This window comes from Neophocaena asiaeorientalis, unplaced genomic scaffold (genome assembly GCF_003031525.2).
Source record: "Neophocaena asiaeorientalis asiaeorientalis breed wild unplaced genomic scaffold, Neophocaena_asiaeorientalis_V1.1 scaffold420, whole genome shotgun sequence".
NCBI classification, from domain to species: Eukaryota; Metazoa; Chordata; class Mammalia; order Artiodactyla; family Phocoenidae; genus Neophocaena; species Neophocaena asiaeorientalis.
The window spans coordinates 1,594,781-1,621,604 of record NW_020172770.1 but is presented as its reverse complement, the minus strand read 5'-3'; the positions used below and the strand labels follow the sequence as shown (position 1 = coordinate 1,621,604).

Below are 26,824 nucleotides of genomic sequence, written 5' to 3'. Positions count from 1 at the left end.
TATATTTCAATCCTTTATTAAATTATTTTTTTCTACTGGTTAAAAATATGACAATATATGTCATATTTCTTCAAATTAATTTTTCTTCCTGGGTTATTTTATACTACAATTTTTTACCATGATGTACATGGAATGACTATTTGTAAATGGGATATTATTGTTGATTATCTTGAATGCATTTTTTTCTTTAAAGGATTGAGAAAGAATGCATTTGAAAAGTATAAATAATTTATAAGTGGGATACAAGGCCTTCCACAGGATCTTGTTTATTGTTCTATATATGACAAATCTGCATAATATTTCCCTGAAATAAGATAACTAAACTAAAAATTACACAATTGATTGATACTTATTTAATTGGCTTCAAAGTCAGAGAATGACTATAACCTCAGGGTAGTTCAGTTCTTCTATCACAACTAAGGGAAGGGTGAGAATAATTGTGACCCCCTGGAGCATTCAGAGCCTATTTTGTTTATTGTTGAGGATATGGAAACAAGAGGAGGAGACAGTTACATGTTGACTGTCAGCCACACAAAACCAGCACTAGCAAGGTGTCATAAAGGGATGAGCCTGTTTACACTGCCTCTGTTTTTAGTTTATTTTCCAGTTTTTCTATGTAATATGTATCTCTGTGTGTTGATTAAACAATATTACATGGCATAAAATTAGAAATATAAATGTCTCAAAGTATTTTTGCATCTTCTTCCACAAAGGATGATTTTATTGTTAAATGGAAATAACTTCGTAACAATTATGTTGTAGCATATATAACAAAATGTTAACTCTTAATAACATTCTAAATAACTATTTCAGATGATTTGCTAACTGTGCTTTAAAGCAAACAGCATGTGCTAAGTGCAGCATTACTGCATTTTCAAAAAGATTCTGCATAATGCTTGTGAGACAGTAGTTGATCTCAAGTTCTTTGTGGGTTCCTTATTGTGAGTCCCTGGTATTCCTGCAACAATGAAAGTGTTGTTATTCAAATGCACATAAACGTATTCAGTCCATAATAATAGTATGCATAGCCATCTATAAATAGTTGAAGAAACAATTGTATGAAATGCTTGATATTCATCTGAACTACTTTTTGCAATTTCACTTTTAAATTCAGATTTCAGAAATAATACCACAGTGGAGCTCATAAGATATTCAGATATTTTTGTAAGCTTTTCCTGGACAGGATGGTAGCTTCTTAAAATTGCAGACCCTGTTTCACTAAATCTATATAAATATACACAATTGTATAAATATATACAATTACAAGAAATGGCCTGAACATATATATAGTTTTACATGTGTGTAATGACCTTTTTTAATATTACTTTTTCTTTTCTCCTAGATACACCATCAGTTAAGATTATACCATCCACTCCTTTTCCACAAGAAGGACAGCCTTTAATTTTGACTTGTGAATCCAAAGGAAAACCACTGTAAGTGATTTAATGAGCAATACAATTTTTTACTTTTCTTGTATCCTGCTTTGATTGCAGTCTTTAACTGCAGAAATCCACTATTTTTGTATTTTCTTGGTGGGCAAAGTGATCTCAGAACAGAAAACCCCCTGAACCATGTCTTCATTAAGTGTTTGTGGAAGATTGGTCTTGTATTTTGTCATCTAGTGAAGTTTCTGGAGAGGTTTCCAACTGTGATTTTTTTGTTCTTTTTCTTTCTTTCTTTCTTTTTTTTTTTTTTTTCCTACTAAGATATTTCAACCTGAAAGGAGTATAGGCTTAATCAGTCACTGTTTTTACATCATCAGATTGTAGGAGTTACACATGCTGAACTTCTCTCATGAAGAACTTTGAAAATATTGAATCCTGAAAATATGCCCAAGTTTTAAAGTTACATGCGAAATCATTTTCCTAAGAGGGATCAAATCTACACCTCTAGTGTAGCCCCTGAGACATAATTTGTGAATGTGATATGTTTGGAGGTAGTGTGAATGAAAAGTGTCACAGACTCCACATTTTCTATTATAAAGCGATTTCATTGTTAGAATAATGAGTTCTAACATAACTTCAACCCTAAAGTTTTACTTTTTGACATTCATGTTTATAAACAGCTAACTCATAGAAAATCTATATTTAATAGAAAATTCAAGTATGGAGTATCCAAATAAGGATTATTTCATTGGAAGTGATTTGATCTTTCTATAGTAGCATTCTACATGGAACTAAAAGTCACTTATTTGATCTTTTTAGAAGCTTCCAATTGATTTGCATTTCTGTTTAAATTTTAATGGGAGGCATTTAATTATTCTTTATATATAACTATATGGGATAGCTTTTGAGCAAATCAAATTTAATTACTAAAAAATTATTTCTAATAACATTTGTTATTTAAGTGTAGATTTCATATTATCACATGAGGATTTTTTCTATAGTAATTTTAATACAGAAGCCTGAAATTTCAACTTCCTTAATTGTATTGTCTTATACTTTTTAACACACTAAGTGAATTCATACTTTATCACCATATTGTTATTTTAGAACTGTTCTCTCTTCCAGTAATTATTTTCTAGAGATTTAAAATATACTGACTTAAAGAGCATTTTGTAAATTACTCTATTTTTTTCTATCTTTTAAGAAACATTTAAGGCATTTTAAACCTTGAAAGGAGCAAATTTTTTCAAAGTAGCTTTACTACATATATCCTGTACAATTCATTTTTATAGTTCTTACCCTCTGATAAGTTTAAGTTGCTTATAGAAAACATTTTTCAACTGCAGTGTGCTATCAAAATGTGACAGTGCATTTCAGTACTACAGTTTCAACAGAGCTTTTGGCTGTAAGATCAGTGCTTTAACTAAGAAAGAAGTGTAACAGACTCTAGTCAGCTTTAGACATACTTAAATCCAGTTTCTTTCCTCCCGATGTTGTATATCTAATACCAGCGCTTCTTTCCTAACTTTCCCTTCCATTTCCACTCCTGTTCCCTTTGCTTATTATTTTCCAACTTCTTTGCTTCCATTTCTTCTTATAACCTCAGAGGTCAGTGTTTGGAGATATGATAAAGTATCAGGGAATAGCAAAGGATTTTTGCTTTTACCTTCTCTCCATAGTTCTGCCCCAAAGTACATATGTGTACAATTTACACATTTAAATGAGGTGAAGATGGGAAATATAATATATAGAATGCTTGGGAATAAATACATTCCAGCTCAAATATCATCTAATTACCTATCAAAGATCTTCTCTTTGATTCCATATCCACTCTCACTATCCACATTTTTTTTTTTTTGGTGAGTACTTAGATTGTGATCTATGTAATTAGCTATTTAAGTAGTCCATTTCCCTCAGCTCAGATATGGTTGAATAGATATGCCTTATTGTGGTCTCTGTTTCAGTTACCTAGAAATAAGCTTGGATATGCAATAATCCTCTGCACTGCCGATGAATGAAAAACACAATCTCTTATTTATTTATGTTATTTAAGAATACAAAGGTTCCAGAAGTTTAAGAAATAGAAAACGTCACCTTTCTCAGAAGGATCCTGATTAGTATCACTTTGCTATAGGTAATGGAAATAAAAAGGCTCCTTGTTTTACAGAAAGGAAAACTAAAGTTCAGTATTAACCGACTTTCCTTATTCATCCAGATTTAAAATGGATGAGTCAGGATGTAAACTTAGTTCAATCATTGCCCAAAGATTACATTCCTTCAGCTATTTTCTGCTACTTCAATTGCTGAGTCTAAATTGTCACCTATCTTGGCCAAAGTCACTTTTGAAAAATTAGGATGGGCCCTACAATAACGTGCAGCACTGAAATCGAAGCTCTGGATGCTTGAAGGTGAAGAACTGGCTAGTCTCAAGACACATTTTACTGGTGTTGTTCTCTTCTATCAGGCTTTCTGCTGTATTTGTGTCCTTTCTGGCAACTTGCCAAATTCCTACCAAACTGACTATTTTTAGCATGAGTTTACAGCCATATAGAATATCCTCTAATTAGTATAGTATCCTCTGGCAATTCACTCATAAGCTCCAGAAGGGTTAAAATTATTATTTTCTATCTTTATCATTATAGATCATAATGTTATATTCTATGTGCTATGGTCCACAAGTAAATGTACATTAACTTATTCTCTTGTATTCTCATTCCCAACTCTCTTTTTACCATTTTCTTTCCTTGTAGACTTCCAGGCCGTTGACATTAAAGGTATAGCCAACTTCTTTGACTCATTTTTGCCTTTAGACCACTGCTTCTCTTATGCCCTTCCTAATTATCTTAAAATACACTCTTCTGCATTTTCAAAGTAACTATCATTTCCAATAAATGAAGACATTAACCTCTATAAAGACAGTCTCAGTTCTAGCCTCTCTAGTTTATATTTGATCTCCAACAGTGCCAGTTGAGGCAGATAGGACAAATAAAACAAGGGAAGACTGAAAAGAAATCATTGGATTTTACCAGAAGGAAATTTTACTGATCATAAAGAAAACAAGTCTCACTAGAGCAAAGAGAACAGAACACAAATTGAAATGGATTAATCGGGGAGTTAGTAAGTGGTGGGGAAGTAAAGAAAACAGGAAGGACACCCATTTCAGAAAATGAATCATGAAAAGTGGAAAAGGAATGAGAAAAGAAAGTTATGTCAAACAGAAGTTTTAAAACAAAAAATAGTAGAGAGGCTGTCCATATTTTAAGATAGGATCAAAAAAGCCTGTAAAGAGTGGGAGTAAAAATGAAGTATGTGATATCACATTTACCCAACAGGTAGGTTCGAATTTCCTATTTTACTCTGGTAATCACCGTCAAAGTTCTCCATTATTTTGCTGCTATTACACCTGATTCCCCATTTTGTTATTTTGGAATCACGGAGAAGCAATACTGTCTTAGCTTCTAATTGACTCCTGAAACACCCGATTTCTATTATCCTTACCAACTACCCGAGCCCCCTTTGATGAGCAGGTTAGAATCAGAAGTGGATAACAGGTATATGATTTCTTTACATTTTGTAGCTGACATATCATTTCCTTAATCCGTGATCAAATATTGTTTTTTTTAAAAATGTTTGACCAATATATGATTTCCTAAAGTATGAGTTATCCACGGTTATTAGGCAAGTTAATAGTAGAAAAAATAGCACCACTATCTTTTGTATAAATCACAAAATGATGGTGTGACTCAACTCATACTGAGACTCATGTTCCTAACCTGGCCTCCTATATGCTAATATTGTTTTTCTTGTTCTAAATGTGAGGGCCACAGTGACTGTTTATAAACAATCATGCCTTATTTGCCTGCTTTGGATTGAAGTCTTTTGCTGTTTTCCTGTGGAACAGCTGCATATCTTGGACCAGGACCAAATTGTTCCACTTGACATTACTATAGAGGCATTCTATTCTTTCCTTAAAAGAGAGATTACTGTACATGTCTGTCTATCATTTTAATTTTAGTTTAAAGTGAGGACCAAGCTAATGCCAGCCACTTTTCTTTAAAGTTCCCAGAATTTTTGCAGCCTTCTTCTTTCTTTGGCTGAACTTCCAGACAGCTTTCTGGCAGCAGCATTCTCCACTTATAGAAGTAGAGGGGGAAAAAAGCTGTTATATTACATTAATGTTATGACCTTAAAAGGTGTGGGATTGCCCCCCACGTGCTATAGCTAAAGAATCATCATTCATTTTAATCAAATGTTTAACACTTTGTAAATTTACTTCACAAAAGCAATGTGACATTTTCAGTCAAATAAATGTATATTTGGTATTTATTCTATAAAAGAAAATAATTATAGTCATTGATAAATTTTTCTGTATACCTGACATTATGTTTATGTTGTAGTTATTATTTTACCTCTGGTAACCACACTTTTTCTTATGAATTTGGTATGAATCTAGTATACATAATTGCATTGCACATAACATCACTATTCTGAATAAGAAGAAAGATTTTAATCTTTAGGAAAACAGATCACATATCATATAATAACTAGTGAGGTGTTTTAGAGGAACACTTACACATCCATTTTCAAAATGATCTAGAATTTAAGAAGAAATCTGATAAAAACACACTGATGCATTTTCCTATTAGCATAATAGAGATTATAAAATGAGACGCAAATTAAGACAAAACAGTTTCCTCAGCCTAATATGTACCTTTTTACAAATCACAGGTTATTTACTAATTGTCATATAATCCAATCACAGCCAGAAGAAATGACAAAACAAACTGGAGTTAAAGAAGGCAAGTAATCCAGAGTGAAATGTCTTAGCCCAAAACAGAGGAAAATATGAATTTGTCAACAGAAAAACAGTGCAGAAGGCTGCAAATAATAAAATAGTTTATTTGGGCTCTTAAGAATTGAATTCAGGAGACACAGATTCTGGTTAAACCAAGAGTGTTCAAGGGAAGAGAAAGAGTCAGGGGCTTATAAAGACAAAAAGCCACAAGGCTGTAAAAAGTTGCCTAGTGAGAATTGTGATTGACGTGAATCAGGAAATATTTGTCCTTGAGGAATCCTGTGTTATTTTAGGGTAGTCCAGTAAGTAGACAGGCTGCCACAAGTTATTTTAGGGTATGGGCCCAATAATTATCTTGAATTTCTGGCAGATGATCTAGATGTCTTAAGTAGGACAATAAGAGATCAAAAGGTTAGATTCTATTCAGGCTGAGATGGGCATAAGTCATACTTTGTAATAGCCTCCAGGCTCCATTTTAGGGAGCTCTCTTACCAATATAGACTCCATTTTGACTTTCCTTTCACAAATTTTGGGAAAAAGAATATGATCTACCATGATGGCAATTTTATATGATTTGACTTAATGCCTAGTAGATGTTAATTACACAGTATTTGTCTCTCTCCTGCCATCTGCGCTATAGAAAGTCATCTAATTAATCATCAAGGTCTGTGTTTATGTTCAGATATACTGTCTAAGCTGTCATGCTCTGGGGCAGAAAAAGCTGTGTGGTGCAGTAGAAAGAGAAATAAAAGTAGCTTTGAATTATAAATCCGTAGATATCTGTGGCCTGAGTGGTCTTGAGTGAGTCACGTAACCACACCAAAATGTTTTTTTAATTAATAAACTTTATTTTTTGGAGAGTTTTAGGTTCACAGTGAAATTGAGTGGAAAGTACAGGGTTCCCATATACCCTTCGTTCCTACTCATGTCCAACATCCCCCACTATTGACGTCCCTCACAACAGTGGTATATTCATTACAATGAACCTATACAGACCTATAATTTTCACCCCAAAGTCCACAGTTTACCAGTGTTAAGTATACCAAGTATTTTTTATTCTCTAAAATTAGAAAATAAAACCTAGTAAACAAATTGTTTTAAATATTAATGAAAATATATATGCAATTTCTGCCTCCAAGTAATTTCATAATAAATAATAGCCATGAGGATGTTATTATTTTGTCAAAAAATTACATACAGTGTGCCTCACCAAGTTTTAAACTCAGAAGTCTTAATTACATATTTAATACACATGCTGATATTGGGCTACTATGGCAACGCTGGGAACTGAGTTACTATCTCAGATTTCTTTCATGGCTCTGAAATTCAAGGTTCTAAGCAGAATAAACACATTCTAGGACAATGGTCTGTGACTTTCCGAAGCATGTTTGAACAGCAAAGGAATCCAAACTAAAGTCATGGCAAAACTGGCAGGGCAACATGGCTATTTTTGTTGAGGTTAAATAGTAATAATGAGCTGTAGAGAAGAGGGACAGAGGCATGAACCCTTGTCAGGGGGTAAAATGTAATATAGCTAGAAGTGGAAAAGTCCTGAGACATAGGAATAGCCCCTCCATACTGTTAAGGTAGAAAAAAATTTAGAACAATTGGAAGGACTGGAAGGGGTAGAGAATGAGTTCTGGTTCCACAAATGTGGAAAAGGCAACATTGTAAAGGAGTTCAGCTGGGATGAAATAGAGATTAACCAGGTAGCTAGTTTTGACAGAAAGCCAAAGCAAGAGCTCTAGAGAAACCAGAACTAAGTGAATAGCATGGTTCATGAGTGGTTGAGAATCCAGAGTCTGTGATGTATAAGGCCTCATTTTGGCATAGGTTTCAAGTTCACTCATGCTAGTCTTATTTTAACCACACAACTATCCTGTTGTAAAAGGTTTACAAAGACTCTTATAATTGTTTTCATTTTGTAGATAAGGACAGTAAGTCTTGTGGAGGTCATATGACCTTTTCTAGTCACTCAGTTGATAAATGGTAGATCACAAAGACACTTTTTAAAAATTTTAACAACTCTGATGGTTATGTTTTCTTATTTACATAGTGTTTTTAGTTCTCCTATCAAATTGACTTTTCACAATAACCCAGAGAAGTTGGCAAGAATGAGAAAATACTTATAAACTTTTAGGAGTGCCCATATTTTAACTAAATAATTATAAAAGGTTATCAGTTATGAATCAAACCTGTATTAGCATATCTAAATAGTATCTAAAGAATTTCTAAATATATCTAAATAGTTCTGATCATTAAATATATTTGTTTTTAAAAAGCTAATTATATTATATTCTTAATTTGATATGTTTGAGAAGATTAAGACTGCAGGTTATAACTACAAAGCAATACCTGCAAATGTAATACCAATGTAATGAAATACAATGCACAGCCTTAGAGGGTAAATAGAATAAGCAGGAAGTTCAAAGTGAACACTCCCCCAAAGTATGTCTTTCTTGCTAAATACTATGCTTAATATGTCACCAAAAAAATTGGTGGAATAAACAAAATGAGGGGACAGACCTACTATATACATACTCTCACAAAGTCAGTCTTTGGATGATAAAAGTTACAGAGCATTTAGATTTTTTCCCCCCTTGTGTTCTGATCTCTAGAGAGATATAAAGTTGTCTCAATTAATTAATTAAAGGCATTGTAGTCAGTTTTTTCTAAAGTGCTTTCAAAGGAATAATATTGGGAAATTCACTCCAAGTTTTCATAATTAAAAAAAATATATCCATGTGCTGTCCTTTTCATACAAGTTTCTCTTCTGAGGCCCAGATGGTCTTTTGCTTCCATCTCATGGCTTCAACATTTAATCCCATGTTGACTTTCTGGAAACACACAAGTGGTTATCTTGGAAATGAGACCAAATATATTTGGTTTTGATTTTGAAACAAGAAGCTGACTCTCGGTAATCTCCACTGCTGTTATTTAGGCTGGGCATCTGTGGTGTGTTGGGCACTCAATCATTTTCAGTTAAATGTGCCTATGTCTTGTGAAAGTCCCATAAGAGCTTGCAGAATCATGATTATAGATCCAAAGAGGAAATGTACTTCTTGAACATTTCCAGGTAAGCAATTTTCTTGTAACAAAGCCCCAATTATTTTGTAAATGTTCAGTGGGAAACTCTAACACTAAAATGTCTCAATATGTTTAAGACATTGTGGAGTGATAATGTCATATCCTTGATTAGATTTTAAGATGTGTACTTTTGGGCTCATGGATTTTAAAATCTCTGTTTCTTTTTAATATATTAATTATGAGATTACATCTAAGCATTTTACTCTTTATTTAAAGATCTGTAAACATTCATTTGTGTTTATATAAAAACAGTCATCAAAATGGTAATTGTAGGAAATGTGCAGAAACAAAAATCACTCTTAACATGTAAAAGAGCTGAAATATCATACTTCATCCTTGATTAAAGAACATGTTAACCTATTGCTCAACAAGTGCCATTCAGTAAGATTTGTTTTTTCTCTTTGCAATTTTTTTCCATAATACATGTCCTAATGTTAGAGCTAGTATCCTTCTGGTGATCACCATTCAACTTACTGAGAAGTGTGTCATTTTGTGCTTGTGGTAAATAATTTGATTATCGTTTTTGCAAATATATGGAGAGAACAAACTGTGAAAAAATAAAATTCAGAATCACTGGAGATATTTAGTATTATTTCAATTAATGGTGAAACTGGGAACATTTTTATACCTTGGAAAGCCATTTATTCAAACAATCTAAAGAAATTTTCTTGCATTATATGTGTTTTTACAAAGTGTGGTATATATTGATTCACTTTTCTAGATATAACCTCAATCATACAGGAACCCCTAAACTTCAAAGTTTGAAAAAAATTTAAACAGCAGTGTCCCAAATTGTAGAAAATATGAACATTTACAAATGTTTCCAGTTAGAATGAGTAGAATATATCAGTGATTGTTGATGGCCTTAAAGCCCAACTCTTTCAAATTCAAAGTACTGGAAATATCTGGGATGCTTCAAGGAAAGGAGAAAGAAGAGAGAGACAGAGAAAATAAAAAAGACAGGAGAAAAGAACACCAACTCTTGTGACTTGTGACCAGCAGATTTCTCTAGAATGGTGAGCTGTGATGGACTTCAGCGCCACCACTCAAAATTACAAGTACAGAGATGAATATAGTGAGGTGACCATCAAGAAGCAAGATTAAGGGCTTCCCTGGTGGCACAGTGGTTGAGAGTCCTCCTGCCGATGCAGGAGACACGGGTTCATGCCCTGGTCCAGGAAGATCCCACATGCCACGGAGCGGCTGGGCCCGTGAGCCATGGCTGCTAAGCCTGCGCGTCCGGAGCCTGTGCTCTGCAGCGGGAGAGGCCACAACCGTGAGAGGCCCGCGTACCCCAAAAAAAAAAAAAAAAAAAAATACGAAAAAAGAAGCAAGATTAAAAATATAATAGCTTTCCAGTACAGGGACAAAAAGACCTAGAGGCCACAGGAGCTCTCACTGTGGGTCACAAATGCAGTGTTTTTCAAATAGCTGGTTGTGGCTTTTAATGAGTCATCAGATTAATTTGAAAAACCGTTTTTAAAAAACAAAAATAAAATGGAAAAATAATAGAATAAGAAAGGAAGGAAGAAAAAGAAAGAAGATGTTACAGTACATTCGAAAGAGCAAGCTTTTATTTCCTGTGTGTATATGTTTGTGCATTGTGTAAAGCTGTAAAATATATCTTTTCCTGTAGGTCGCATTTCAAAAGATTTGAAAATTGTTACATTAACACCAACTGTGGTGAAGCTGGATCTTGGGGACATTCAGGAAAAGAACATGCTAAATCCTAATCACTTCAGTTTCTCTAAAACTGTCACTACACAAAAATGTATGTTCAAACTGAGGAGATCTTAGCTCCAAAAAAAACAGTTGAATGGCACTAAGTATGTTCTGTTTAATAATGCAGAAAAGTTTGATCCTTTGAGAAGGATTTCATCCAAATGAATAAAATATACTTGCAAATGTTTTAATCTTAAATTTCAATTATCTTCAGCATTTACTTACATGAAGCATTTAATTCCCTAGCTACCAGATAAATGACGTGCGCTTTACTTTTACTTTTCCAAGACCATTGGTTTTAATATTAGAAAAGAAAGAAGTCATGGAACAGAAACAGTTCTATAATGGTGACATAGTGTTTAACATAAGTATTAGATCTTATAAGGTTAGTTAGCACAATTTTATAGTAGTGAAAGTAATGGATTGTAAAGTAACTCTTATATGGAGAATAGGACCCTGTCATTGCAATGTGCCCTTGAACTGAACGGTTTTCAGGCATCTGACTGATTAGGATGCTTGTAGATACATTTTATATGGTATCAAATTGTCTTTATAATGTACACAGGTTGATAAGGTGGGAAATTCTGAGAAACTCAGACTCATAAGTTATTGATTTGAAAAGCATGAAAATGTTCCAAAGTCTATCTTAGTCAAAGGAGGTTTCAAGGAGTTCCTAAGTTTCAAAGAAATTGAAAATAATATTTTCTTAAGAAATTATTTTTTAAAATACCATAGAGATTTTGAGGTTAATGTACATACAAAGAGGGACTTATTATTGCTTGGATGAGGGAATGATGTTTACTCAAGATTTCTTGATCTTTTAACCAGGAATTAATATTCCGTGTTTACCAAAGGGAAAAAAAATGTTAAGTGTAGATAAGGCATGGGTAATTGTTTTGCTTTAGCACAAAGTCCTTGAGAGATTAGCTTAAGCATTTGTCACAATCTTGAATATTTTTTCTTCAGTGCTAAAATCTGTCACTCCTTCAGGATCATAGCAATCTTATCTTTTCTGGGGATAATCTTTTATTTCTTGTGCCACAAAGCATCTGGAATTATACAGTTTGTAGTATGAATGCTTTGTTTTTCAAAAATGTTAAAATAATTATCAATGAACACTACCTTATCAGTAAAAAGTGGTCCAGGATTTCACAGGCACTCTAAAAGGTGCCATTATTTTCAAGTCTCTAAAGGCACTTACCTCTTGCATATAGTTTATTTTCTATTTCTACTACAAGTTTCTAAACTTGTAGGAAAGAAGTACCTTAAAAAGTCAGAATCAAGTAGCATATGCTCAGATTAATCAGGGTAGAAGAAATCCATTTCTCATTTTCTATTGAGATTTTAAATCTAATGATGAGGTTAACATTGATTTTATTGTCCCATCTGAATCTAATCTTTAATGTAATGAGACTCCTCCTACTTGACACTATACTAGTGCAATAGTTGATTTCAGGAATTTACCTGAGTAGATAAATTCAGAATCAGACTTTCATCTTGCAATTTAATGGAATAAGTAGGCTTGATTTCCCACTTCAAACTGACTTCATTTATCACTGCATTAAACACCTTTGACCCTATCAGGCAGAAGTACTGATGGTGATATTTGAGTAAGGGCTTTCATTGTTGAGACTTTCAACAGGAATCACTGGGATTCTCAAACTGCAAATAGAAGGGAAAAAATTATTGCTTTTCATAAAAAGAATTTTTCAAGTATAGGAAATATCTTATCTATTCTGAGCAAAGACTAACCCTTAAGAATTATGTAGATATAGCAAGAGACTGAAGAACACGTCCAGAAACCACTAAAATCAGAAGGGAGTGGAGACCAATGAGGAAAAAAAGCTAAGGAACTATTTCACTCTTTCTCTCTCTCTTACACACACAAATACACAAAGATATTTATTAAATGAAATACAAATAACTGCAATAGGCTAGAAACACAATGGAAAATTACATACATTAAAGAGTAGTTAAATTTTCTTCACCTGCATAATTTCTTCAAGTCTCCTTTTCCTTTTGTTCCCTCTTCGCTTATTGTATTATTCCAGCCCTAAATATTTGAAATATCAGGACAGAGCCAACTTCACAAATGATGATACCAGCTGTATCAAAATACAGATTATGCAAAAATAATTATTCTAAATATTGTGTTAAAGAACTATAGGGGGCAGAAATGTATACATATAATCATATGTTTTAAACATTTATGAAAATACATGGGGCACATTTCCACATATCAGAAAAGCAAAACTTTTGTTTTTTGGCTGCGTTGGGTCTTCGTTGTTGCGTGTGAGCTTTCTCTAGTTGTGGCAAGTGGGGGCTACTCTTTATTGCGGTGGCTTCTCTTGTTGCAGAGCACAGGCTTTAGGCACGCGGGCTTCAGTAATTGTGGCATGCGGGCTCAGTAATTGGGGCTCGCGGGCTCAATAATTGTGACGCACAGGCTTAGCTGCTCCGCAGAAAGTGGGATCTTCCCAGACCAGGGATTGAACCCCCGTCCCCTGCATTGGCAGGCAGATTCTTAACCACTGCACCACCAGGGAAGCCCCGAGATGTATTTCTTTATTTTCTTCTAGCACTTGAATTTAGAGTTTCTTAAGCTGAAATCATCAACTTTTCTTTTCCACTGTATCTCAGTTTGTTTCCACTCTGGTTTATGTTTTGTTTGTTTGTCATCTGGTTGGTTAGTTGGTTGGTCTTGCATTGTTATTTTTTCCTATTCAGGACTAAGATTATTTTCATACAGACTAGACTCTGTAAGGAGAGTTTCTCCTTTGTTTTCACTAACACCATACATTTTCTAGCTCCAAAAAGTTATGTTTACTTTCCCAAGAGCTCTTCTATTATATTTTATTATTCTGTGCTTGCCTTTATTATTACTCCAACTTCATGTAAATCTTTGTTTTCTCTCTTCAGAACTCTATATATGGTCTCTTCATTGAATTTTTCTTTTCCAGGTATTTCACATTGGTATACTTAAAGGAAAGTCTGCTCAGAAATATTTACTTCTCAAAAGAGTTAGTAAAGCATTTTTATTTTTCAGGAAAGTCTGGATTTTTCCACATGATACTCAAGGCCAGGGTTGAGTGCCAGGCTAAAAAACGTAAAGGTTTAAATGTACAGGTTTTTGTTTTTACCCCCCACCTCTCTATTCCAAACTTTTTCATTTCTTTGCTTCTGTTCATCCTCCTCTTTATGACCAGAATGTTTCCTACCATATTTCATTCTGTATTCCATATTAACGGCATCATCAGTCTTCTGGTCTAATAGTAAAATAATATTTTTTCATGTTCAGCTTCATGTCCTAAAAACTTTGTCTCGGGGGCTTCCCTGGTGGCGCAGTGGTTGAGAGTCTGCCTGCTGAGGCAGGGGACACAGGTTCGTGTCCTGGTCTGGGAAGATCCCACATGCTGTGGCGCGGCTGGACCCGTGAGCCATGGCCACTGAGCCTGTGCGTCCAGAGCCTGTGCTCCGCAATGGGAGAGGTCACAACAGTGAGAGGCCCGCCTACTGCAAACAAAACAAAACAAAAACAAAACAAAACTTTGTCTTGGACTAAGCTTCTTATGAGCATATTTGGTCCTGTTCCTTAATATCAACTTACATCTTGGCTTTTGATTTTATTACCCCCAGCTCAGTTATCACATCAAATACTTTTAACTTTGCCCTTTCCTAATTTGTTATCTTAGCCAATAACACTATCACCTAGTAACCTTATACTCTTTCCAGGCATTCACCATGTTTAAGTTCATCTATTCAACAATACGGCCTCTGGAAGGCAAGCATCCTAACCAGGATTCTGACTCCTCTTGAGCTGTCATCTTCCGTTTCTACCACTCAAAATCCTGCCATAATTAGAGAGATGAGTCAAAAGTTATATCTTTCATAAAGCCTGTTGCAATGTTCCTAATGCAGATATGATGAATCTTTATGACTTTTTATAACTCATTTATGCCACTTACCATAGCCTGCCAAACGTTATATTTGATTAGACATATTTTATGTAAACTATTAAGGTATAATATCTCAGAACAGATATTATTTTAGTTTCCCTATGTCCCTCATAATTCTTGGTTCAAAACTTGCACTGATTTGTTTATAGATACTTGTTAGATAATAATTGTGTAACCTTATGAAGTATCTAGTCAAGAATATATAGGTATACTTTAATTAACAGCAACAACAAAAATGTTCATTGATCTCTTACCTGTCTTAAGATGTAAGTGTAAGAGTAGGACATTTTCTGGTAATTAAACCCATCGAGACTCATTGAAGATTACTCTACTATAAAACGTTTCTGAAGTTTTGTTTTCCCTTAAGCAAAACTATACGTATAAAGACAGACACATAAATGTTTCATTGATTATGTTTTAAAACAAACCTCAATTGTGATAAGTAAAACATTCAAAGTTAACTTGGCTAATAGTAAAACTTATTTGATGTTTTAAGAATTGCTGCCATGAAAAGTATAAAATCAATATCAGAATAAAAGGAAAACAAATTTCATTATAATTAAGTTACACAACAATCAAATCTGAGGAAAAATCACAGCTTGTATGTATTCTCCAAGGACCTAGATCAATATTTTTACAATAATTAAGAATATACCTTTCAATATATATAGAAAATTACTTACAAACTATGTTCAGAAACATCTTGTTTGATCCTCAATAACAAAATAATCCTTTATGTATCTTTAAATTTGAAATGATCAACATAATAAATAACTCCACAAGTAATCCCTTTCATTCTCTTTCTGCTTATCTACCATATCCTTTGCTTCCATCTGAGACTCATTACAAAATTATGTTTTGAATTGGTTTCACAGCTTTGAGAAAGGCTACTCTTTGAACTTCCTTTGTATTTGTATTTAAATTTTAAAAAAGGAGCAAACAACCCCAGCTTCTGTTTTCCTATTTTCCTTTTTTCTTCTTCCTCACTTGATTGACAAAGTTTGGACTGTGGTTTATGGATACAATATCCATCTACCCAATGGAGATTGCCTAGGCTAGATTTCTCTCAGAATCCTCCCTATGGGAACCCAATAAAATTAAAATTCTCCACTTGAAACCAATTTCAAACCCACTTTTCAATTAATTTTCATTTAAGTTCTCTCCCTCCATTTCTCTAAAAATTTGATAGCATGAATGCTGAGGTTTTATATACAGACTCTGCAGTATAATTTCTTGAATTAAAAGTTTGCTTAAAGCAGAAAAAGGAATCAAGATGTTTACATAACTCCCACCACCTTCTTTCACTTTAGAGTAAAAATATTATAAGAAATAAAGGGGAATTAGGCTTTAAAAATATCTCCTGAGTATTGAAGCTTCAATCACATCTACTGCCACCCATGGAATTTCTAAACTACAATAAATGCAGTAGTCATCTTCGTGTGCCATATAAGGCCCCAAGTTATTAAATATAAGTTCATGCTTTGTCTTATATTAAAGGAAATGTAAGATATATGTAATTGTAGTATGTAATTTCTTTCTTTTTCCTTTGAGCCAGAACAAGATGTTTACTTGAATGCTATTACAGTAACTTATGTTTTTCTTTTATCTAGAAAAAGTAACTTAATTTTCACAGGATTAATTTTAGAATTAGAACCCAACATGTACTGTGCTTATTGAAGGAAAAGACATTGCAGAACTCAAGGGGGATATAGCCATTTGGGAAAAGGAAGATACTGGAGAGTGTATCCATTCCAAAACTTGGAAGACCTTTTACTCTTGTCCACTTTGTAAGGATACTAGGAGAATTCTTTCCTTAGGAGATCTGTATCGTGGAGTTTCAGTGGATATTAGTAATTATGTTTATATCTAGTTCAAATATTAAATAAACTGGTAGTCTGAGAAAGTTGTGGCAATTCTTTCCAACACTAATTTATAAATAAGGAATTGTTAAAGATATCAGAGATTCTCCTATTAGATATCTACAAAACAGTGAGTCAATAAAAGTTTTTTAGAAGTCTGTTAAGATAAAAACAACTTCACCAAGACGTTAGAATACAAGAGAATAAATATAAAAGCATATTTGGTTCCTTTTTTCACTTTTATTTTCTTGTTGTTTTTTGCTTACCCTAGGAAGAAACTGCTACACAAATATTTTTAGGTACCTAAGAAAACAAAACATCTTTTGCAGCCTTATAGATTTGGTAGACAAACATAAATTTAATTTCATCTCATTCAGAAGATTTTCTACTTTTAGTTGAAAATTAATTGCTTTGAAAGGGGCAACTCTCTGGATTGGCTATCTTAATATTCTTGCTGTAGAGTTATACAGTATTATCTCATGCCTGATGCTGTGTCACTGTCCTCTTATTCCTGGTGTCTGGCTTCTACTCTTTTTCAGCCTTATCACGTAGAAACTGTAGACTGGAACCACTTTTTAAATGATCTCCTTTGGTTGCCTGAATAGCAGGGAAGATTTTTATTCATTTGCAGCAAGAAATTCAATCATTCTAGGTTCCAATTAGAGAAAGCCTAGGGGCCCTCTTTATTAAGATGAAACACAAATTGTATCAAGACTTGCTAAACCAGTTAATATTTTTATGGTGAAGCTTATTTTATTAAGAAGCTTGAACATTTTAAGTACTAATTGGAATATGTGTAGGCTATTTTTAATCGATGTGTAAACTCTAACCTCCATTTTGTTAAAATTGCATCTTATGGTGGTAACATTTTTTGCCACCTTGAAGTTTTATCAGAGTACAATCAAGAATCCTGCAGTGTTCGGTGTCAGGAGTGACTTATACTGCTGTAATCTCCTGTTAACCATTTTTGCAGGTGTTTTTTCATTATTTCCTAAAAGAGAGAATTATTATTTTAGAAAAAAAGTTTTTTAAATACTGGCAACTTGAATAATTTTTCTAGATCTTTAACTTCATTTCTATACACAAAATTTAAAATATATATCTAAATTTAATTACATATTTACAGAGCCATGTGCTTTAAGATATGACTTAAAGTTATGAACACTAACAGAGAAAAAATTGACAGTTTAGATTTGGGGAGTATATTTTATGTATGGAAATGTATAGGTATTTGCATATAATTATATCTGTGTGTTTAAATTCCAACTTATATATGAAGAAATATTGCCTCTTAATATAATAAAATATTTCTATTAAGCAGTATTTTAAGGATGAATTTTCTGAAATTCAAATTATCCTTAATGTAACTGTTATCTTAATGTTGGCCTTATGTGGCTTTGTAGAAAGGATGCAATTTCTAATTATTTCACTTACATGCAGTTAATCATAGTTTTATTGTGCCTGCTTTTTTATTTAAAGAATTTTAAGGATGTCTATGGTCCAAGATTATCCAGTCTATCAGTTTTAAAATAAGAATTAGTAAATTCAAATAGCAAGAAGCAAATGAGGAATATATGAAGGGAGTTGAGAAGTATTAATGGTTTGACTTTCATTAAAGATGCTATCAGAATGAGTTGTCTATATAATTGGATGATATAAATTATTGTATTATTCTAATGTTTTTAGGTGACAAGCTTTTACTAAAAAACTAAGTGACTTTTTTACCATACTGCTGATCTACTTATTTTGATACAATTTACAATATTTATTATTATTTGGTTCACAACTTTTATTTCTTTTACAAAATTTTGTCAGAAAAATATATATTCTTCATCTTAGAAAAGCTGTGGTAGTCATAGGCACCACTTATCAAGACCTATGTTCTAATTGTATTCACGACAACAAAGCATAAGTTCAACGTTTTCACCAAAATAAACAAATAATTAAAGCTTTTTTGAAAATAATTTATAATGGTAAGATAAAATCATGTTTAAATTTAAAAATTTTGACATAGAAGAACTAGGAAAATATTCATCATGTTAGAACACAAGGGGTAGTGGGCAAAGCATTGACTATGGATTCAGACCAGGGTTTGAATACATCTCTAATCTTCTATATTATTATCTGCATTATATTTTTTAAAATGATACTCACCGTGTTCTTACAAGGATTATAGTAAATCTACGTAAAGTAACTAGGACATTGTCAACACATGGTGATAGATACTAATAACCATTCTTATCATTAACAATTACATAAGACTGAACTCTTTGAAGACAGAAATTCATGATTCATTTATCCTTTCTTCCCTGAAAGCAGGTTTTGAGAATTGTTTGCAAGTATTTGATTAAAGGAGAACTGTCAGTTTCTATGAGTTCAGTTTTTTCTTAGATTCCACATATAAGTGAAGTCATATAGTATCCATCTTTCTCTGTCTGACTTTTCCACTTAGCGTAATGCCCTCAAGGTCCATCCATATTGTCACAAATGGCAGGATTTCCTTCTTTTTTTTAATGACTGAATAGTATTCCATTACATTTGGAATTTATTTTCTTTATCCATTCATTTGTAAATGGACACTTAAGTTGTTTCCATGTCTTGTCTATTGTAAATAGTGCTAAAATGGATATGGGTGCAGATACCTTTTTGAAACAGTGATTTCCCCCCCACCTTTGGATATATACCCACAAGTAGAATCACTGGACCATATGGTAATTCTATTTTTAATTTTTTGAGGAACCTCCATACTGTTCTCCATAGTGGCTGCACCAATTTACATTCCCACAACCAGTGTAGGAGAGTTCCCTTTTCTCCACACCCTCCCCAACAGTTATTACTTCTTGTCCTTTAGAAGGCAGACATTCTAACAGGTATAAGTGTTATCTCATTGTGGTTTTGATTTTCATTTCCCTGGCTGTTAGTGATGTTGTGCATCTCTTCATGTACCTGTTGTCCATTTGTATATCTCCTTTGTAAAAAATGTCTATTCAGATTATCTGTTTTTAATCAGGGTTTTTTGCTGCTGACTTGTATGAGCTCTTTCTTTATTTTGGATATTTACCCCTTATCTTATTTACCCAGACATAATATTTGCAAATAATTTCTCTCATTTCATAGGCTTCCTTTTCATTTTTTAAGTTGTTTCTTTTGCTGTGCTGAAGCTTTTTAATTTGACGTGGTCCCACTTGTTTATTTTTGCTTTTGTTGTCTTTGCTTTTGGTGTTAAACCTGAAAAATCATCACCAAGACCAATGCCAAGGAGCTTCTTTCTGTTTTACATTTTCAGGTCTTACATTCAAGTTTTTAATCCATTTTGAGTTGATGTCTATGTATAACGTAAAATAGGGGCCCAGCTTTATTCTTTTGTGTGTGGCACTTCAGTTTTCCCTGCACTATTTATTGTAGAGACTGTCCTTTCCCCTATTGTGTATTCTTACCTCCTTTGTCAAAAATTAATTGACCGTATATGCATGGGTTTATTTTTGAACCTTCTATTCCATTTATCTATGTGTCTATATTTTTGCCAGTATCATACTCTTTTAAGTACTATATCTTTGAAATATCATTTGAAATCAGGAAGTGTGAAACCCCCAGCTTTTCCTTCTTTCTCAAGATTGCTTGCCTATTTGGGGCCTTTTGTTGTTGCATACAAATTTTAGGATTGTTTGTTCTTTTTATGTGAAAAATGCCATTGGAATTTTGATAGGGATTGCATTGAATTTGTAGATTGCTTTGGGTAGTATAGACATTTAATAATAATTCTTTCAATCTATGAGCAAAGACCATCTTTCCATTTATTTGACCTCTTCAGTTTCTTTCATTAATGTCTTATAGTTTTCAGTGTACAGATCTTTCACCCCCTTGGTTACATTTTTTTTCTAAGTATTCTATTATTTTTGATGCAATTATAAAATAGATTTTCTTAATTTCTGTTTCTGATATTTTATTACTGGTGTATAGAAATTCAGTTGATTTTTGTCTATTGATTTTGTATCTTGCAACTTTACTGAATTCATTCATTAGTTTTAAGAGCTTTTTAGTGGAATTTTTAGGGTTTTCTTTATGTGCTATCATATCATCTGCAAATGAAGACAGTTTTACTTCTTCCTTTCCAATTTGGTTACCTGTTATTTATTTTCCTGCTTAATTGCTCTGGCTAGGACTTCCAGTAAAATGTTGAATAGAAGTGGCCAGAGGCAGGGGTGGGGGATAGGGAAAATGGGTGAAGGTGGTCAAAAGATACAAAATTCAAGTTATAAGTTCTAAGGATATAATGTATAATATGCCAACTATAGTTAATAATACTGGATTGTATATTTTAAAGTTGTTAAGAGAGTAGATCTTAAAAGTTCTCATCACAAGAAAAAAAATAACTATGTGAGGTGATGGATGTTCACTAAACTTATTGTGGTAATCATGTGACAACATTTACATATATCAAATCATTATGCTCTGCACCTTAAACTAGTGCAGTGTTGTGTGTCAGTTATATCTCAGTAAAGCTAAGGAGGAAAGAAAAGAAAAGAGATAACTTGCAGAAAAAAAAAACCTCTAGAGGGATGAGAAAGCAGGAAAGGTAAGGGGGAGAAATTTCAGGTGGTTTCAGGCAAAGCTGTGCCCCACAATGGTGGCCCCAAATGCAAAGGTATAATTCCAGGTACTTCTGTGGAAGACTGCTCCAGTAGCCCACAGGCAATCCTCCAGAGACTAGCAGGTATGAGACATTTAGCCACAGAATCTGGGCTGCAGGACCTGCTATCTATCAGTGACTACTATAGTGACTCAACTAATTAGCTCCTTAATACATGTCTGCTTAGTTAAGGAGAATAGAATAAAATTATAATTGCCATACCTCCAAAATCTTCTGAGTGAGTGCATTATGATTCTTTTGGTACCTTATAGAAGTTAGCACATAGTTATCCATGAAATGAGTGTTAAATATTTATAAATTCCTTAATTAATTCACAGAATATGTAACATTTCATATGTTTTTTGTTTATATGCATGTTTAAATCCAATAGGCCAGAACCTGTTTTGTGGACAAAGGATGGCGGAGAATTACCAGATCCTGACCGAATGGTTGTGAGTGGTAGGGAGCTAAACATTCTTTTCCTCAACAAAACGGATAATGGTACATATCGATGTGAAGCCACAAATACCATTGGCCAAAGCAGCGCAGAGTATGTTCTCATTGTACATGGTGAGTACCTTTTGACATTATTATACATGCAAGAATGACCTGAAAAACTGCTTAAATTTATCAAAATCTTTAGAATAATAAACAAATTTAAACGGGTTTTCTTTTTCTTTCACAAGGACTTCTCATAAGTGTAAATATCTCCATGATTCACAATTAATATGTTTCAAGTCAAACTAATAAAATAAAATTACAGCCTATACTCGAAATAAAATTTATATTTGTGAAAGATTTTTTAATTATAAATATACTGTATAATATTTGGTGGTGAATAGTAAATCATATTAATGGTTTTCTTTACATTTATGCTTTAAATTATAAATCAGAATCATGAAAACAATATTTTCCCTGAGTTAATTTTGGTAGTATTATCATAAAAATATGCTTTATAATCACTATTACTAGTTTTACAAAGAGAGATAGCATGTAATCGAGATGTAGCAAAGACAGAGGTGTATAATACTAGTGAAAACTGCACTAATTTCTTATGAACAATAATTTGAAACACCCACAGACATTTTTTTCTCCTCTGCAATGATCTCACAATTTGAGTAAATATAGGAAAATGGCAAAAAGACATGCCAATATCCAAGATTAAAAATAATCTCTGTTTTTCCTAAACTCCAAAAGCCAGGGCAAGTTGTTCATGAGGTAGCTTTAACATATTGTTAGACGAAGATGAACTTTTCTGAAATCGATAAATATCACAATAAACAAAATTAGTCAGATTTTTTTATTGCAGGACTTCTCAGAGTTTATTTATAGGGTACAATGTGAATCTCCAAGAGAAAAAAGCATTAGAGAATGTAAGATTTTTTTAAGAAAAATCTTAAAACAATCAAGAAAACATTTTTTTAAGACTAATGTTGTGTTCTACACAATATTACAGTATTTGAATGAGTACTGTGTAAAAATTACACAATGCTGTAATAAATCCAATGGATCTTAGAAATCCTGAAGGGAGTACACTTATTTGAAATCTTTCTCATGAACCTAAGTATAAAATAACTGTAAGAAGCATGAGTTAATTTTATACCTTTCCAAAAAAGGAATTTGGGGGATAAAGTCTAATTCTTTGTAAAGGGATTTAATTTTAGGGGAAAAATAATCCCATTTGTGTTTTTTTCCAAGTTGTTTACTTTTTTATGATACCGGCCAAAATTGGAAAAAGAATAATGTATTAAGTCAATTTACAACTTTATTTTCAAATTGCCTTAGTGTCTACTATTTCTCAGTTCTTCATAACACTTTTGTTCTTGAAGGCAAACAAAGTCTTGCATTGAATAGACTTTCCACATATAGACATCTTGAAGATAACAGAGCTGAGAGGGTAATTTCTAGTATCTCATGAATTGTGCAAATTCCAGCTTTTGGGAAAGATCAGCCTAATCAAATTAGACTGATAAATTGGAATTAAATGTAGTAACCCCCTGTAGATAAACCCTACCGGGCTCACTGCCAGAGAGAATATAACAACCACTGAGTGTGTCAAGAAGATAAGTTAGATCCTTAGAGCAGGATCCAGGAGTAGCTTTCAGTTTGTGCTGACCTGGATGTTTAGATCCTGCAGTCAAGGAAATGAAGTCTGATTCACCCTCAACTTGATAAGCGCTTGTCTCACCTAACAGTTTTGGAACCTGGGGCATGTTGCATAGCAAGTCACATTGTGTTGAAAGCAATATGACATAAAAATATAGAGAATTAGAAGGGAAGTGACAGAAAAAATAATATACTTAGATGAAAAGTATGTTATTTGTTTTTTTAAAGTAATTCAAGTGGGGAAAATGCATATGTTTTCTCAGTGTTTGCAAGCTAGCCAACAGCATGATTTCCTAAATAGCCAAGCTACCTTTAGGTAGTTGGCAGTTGACATTTCTAATAAATACTTCTCTGAGCACTTTGTAAGAAGTCATTTTTGGCTTTGCTTTTTGAACTACAATTCATCAAAAGCACCCCATAGATTAATGCTATTCATGCTACTAGATAAATGCTGTGAAGTTCAACAGTGGTTTACCTAGGATTATTGACACAAGTAATGAGAGGCTCGATGAAACAGTGAAACCATAATACACTGTGTTTAAAAAGGGCTCCAATTGGGTTCATTACAAAATAAAGGGTTTTTTTTCCTCCTTTGCTCACAGGGTATAATGTTTCATTAGTCACTGGTTGTATAAATATAAAAAGCTACTCTCTTCTGTTAATGATTTGGCCATTTCAAAACCCAAGTAAATGGTGAAATTTGAGTGGTATTTCAATCTATAATGAATGCTGTATGCATTTCGGAATGAAGTGATAAGTGATCATTCGTGAGAACTTTACCCTTTTATCTTTTACACCAAGTTTGATTTTACATTAGCTGTGATAATTTAATATAGCTCTAGCACAGAAGAGCCTTTCATGAGCTGAGACTGTCTTTGATTCTACCATAGTTACCTAGGTTCTATTGATTCGAACTTGATGGAGGTCAGAGCACTTTGCTGTGAAATCATCTGCTATCTAGGTACCATCCTAAATGGTTAGATTTTATTCTTTGGGTGTCAGTGGAAGTGCATTATTTAAATGTTTTCACATTTAATTGTTAACAGCACTGACTTTGTATGTCATGGACACTGGAGTGTTCCCCTCCACCCTAACCCCCATGATACCTTTGCAAATTTAAACATTACAATTTCAGATGGTAATTTGAAACTGCCAGTCTGGTTCTCACTCTCAATGAAAGGCCTAACAAAATTCAGTACATGTATACAAATACCTGTAAGATAAAACATTACACTTTGGGGGCTTCCCTGGTGGCACAGTGGTTGAGAGTCCACTTGCCGATGCAAGGGACACGGAACCGTGTCCCGGTCCAGGAAGATCCCAAATACCGTGGAGCGACTGGGCCCGTGAGCCATGGCTGCTGAGCCTGCGCATCCGAAGCCTGTGCTCCACAACAGTGAGAGAGAGAGAGAGGCCGCGTATCGCAAAAAAAAAAATTACACTTTTGAAATGTTTGCACTGTAGAGATTCCATTAGGAAAAAAGGTACCATTTTTTCATTAACAAGCTCAGCAATGGAAAAATTGATCTGTTAAATTAGTAGCCATAGTGATACTATTAATTCCTGTGAGCACAGTAGTTTTTTTTTGTTTTTTGCTTCTGTATAATAAATATTGAAGTTACTCTCATGTTATTATTGTTATCATGCTATTTCTTTCTTTTGAATGGCTAATTACTTCCATATTAATGGTCTTGAAATATGCTGTTCCACTGCTGTTTTTACTATTTAGAGAACTGAGATCAAAGGAGATATTCATTCATTCACCAAATAAGTATTTAGCATTTATTCACTGAGTGCAAATGCACTATAGGAGCAAAGGTGAATATCACTCAAGAAGCTTAGAGTTAAACATGAATGATAAGCATTCAAGTAAGTATAGTACAAAAATCAGAGTTATAGGAGTATGGCTATACAATGATGTAGATATTCAGAGTTTGTGACAACATGGTCCAAGTGTCTGGAATTAAAAAAAAAAAAAGTAACACAGTACTTCTGGATTATTTATAAACAAATGGCATACATCATAAATAGAAGTACCCACCAGTGCCAGGTACATAGATATATAATAAGTCAGAGTATTATTATTATAATATTACTAGTAGTCTTATGACACCTTAAAGCAATCTCAGTCCAGTGCTCTGGTACAAAATTTACCCAAAGGTTGTGTACAATTTACTGCCCATAGTCTTCCCTGAATGGTACCCAGAGCATAAATTAAGTTATCCCTATTGAAGAATGAGAAAATTCTATATTCTTGTTAACTAAGCAATAGAGAAGATCATTAAAAATCAACACTACAGCAAATTAGTAATAGAGAGAGAGCAGGATAAAAGTTATAATCACCCTTGTTTCTCTGATGCAACATCAAGTTCAGAAAGTTTAGGTAAAATATCCTCTCCTCAAAGAAATACTACCCAGATCTCCATCTTTTAGTATAGAGATCATAGAAGATACCTATTCATCACACAAGGAATGGCTGCACAGAAGTGAGAATGACCTGAGATTAATCTTATTTTGTGGTTGGGGATGATTCAAGTCCTTATATTTATTTGTCATCCACTTATTTAAAAAGTATTCTTTTGAAAGTGTCAGAAATTTATAGTACCTGGGAAATTTTGAAAGAATATCTATGAAGAGTGGAAAACATAAATTACCACTTCCCCCCAAATCCTATACTTCTTCCTCCTCAACTATCCCAAAGCCTTTGATCTCCCTTCACACTTATGCTAGAGAAAGGCATAACCACGCCTCAGAATACATATGGAAGATGGACAGTGGTGCTGGAACTCTTTTACTATCATCTGCCCTCCCCAGAATTCGGGAAGAAATACAGTAATACAAGTAGAAAAAATGAGTAACTTATTTCTTCTTCTGCCAGTAGCTGTACTAACTATGGCAGGTCCACACTGTAGAGAAGAGTAAGGGGGAGTCCAGTGTGAGCTTCAGTGGAGAGGACACTCCACTTAGGACCCATCTCAGGGCTGTCTCACACAGTCATGGCAGAGTTGAGATGCACTATTCCAGAACTTTGTTCATGATACTCACCATCTCTCTTCAAATTTACTTTTCATATTACCGTAGTAGCCCTTATATGAAATTTAAAATTATCTTACCACTACTTTTATTCCATTACTTCACTGTTTTTGACTTACAGAAATAAGCTTTTATAACAATTCATTACTTCTTCATTATCTTAACTCTTACTATTCTTATTTTGAATAAAATTACCCACTATGCACCTTTCCACATTTTTACTTTTCTTTATATGTACATATTTAGCTTTT

At 33.4% G+C, this 26,824-nt stretch overlaps 1 protein-coding gene across 2 annotated transcripts in view; it reads left to right on the top strand.

Moving 5' to 3' along the window:
- Nucleotides 1-26,824, top strand: part of CADM2 (cell adhesion molecule 2) — a 1,061,613-nt gene that overhangs the window by 958,682 nt on the left and 76,107 nt on the right. For both annotated transcript variants that reach the window (XM_024740847.1, XM_024740846.1), the window contains exons 6-7: nt 1,343-1,433; nt 21,826-22,004. In XM_024740847.1, coding sequence (XP_024596615.1) covers nt 1,343-1,433; nt 21,826-22,004 — 270 coding nt within the window. The remainder of the gene's footprint in view (nt 1-1,342; nt 1,434-21,825; nt 22,005-26,824) is intronic.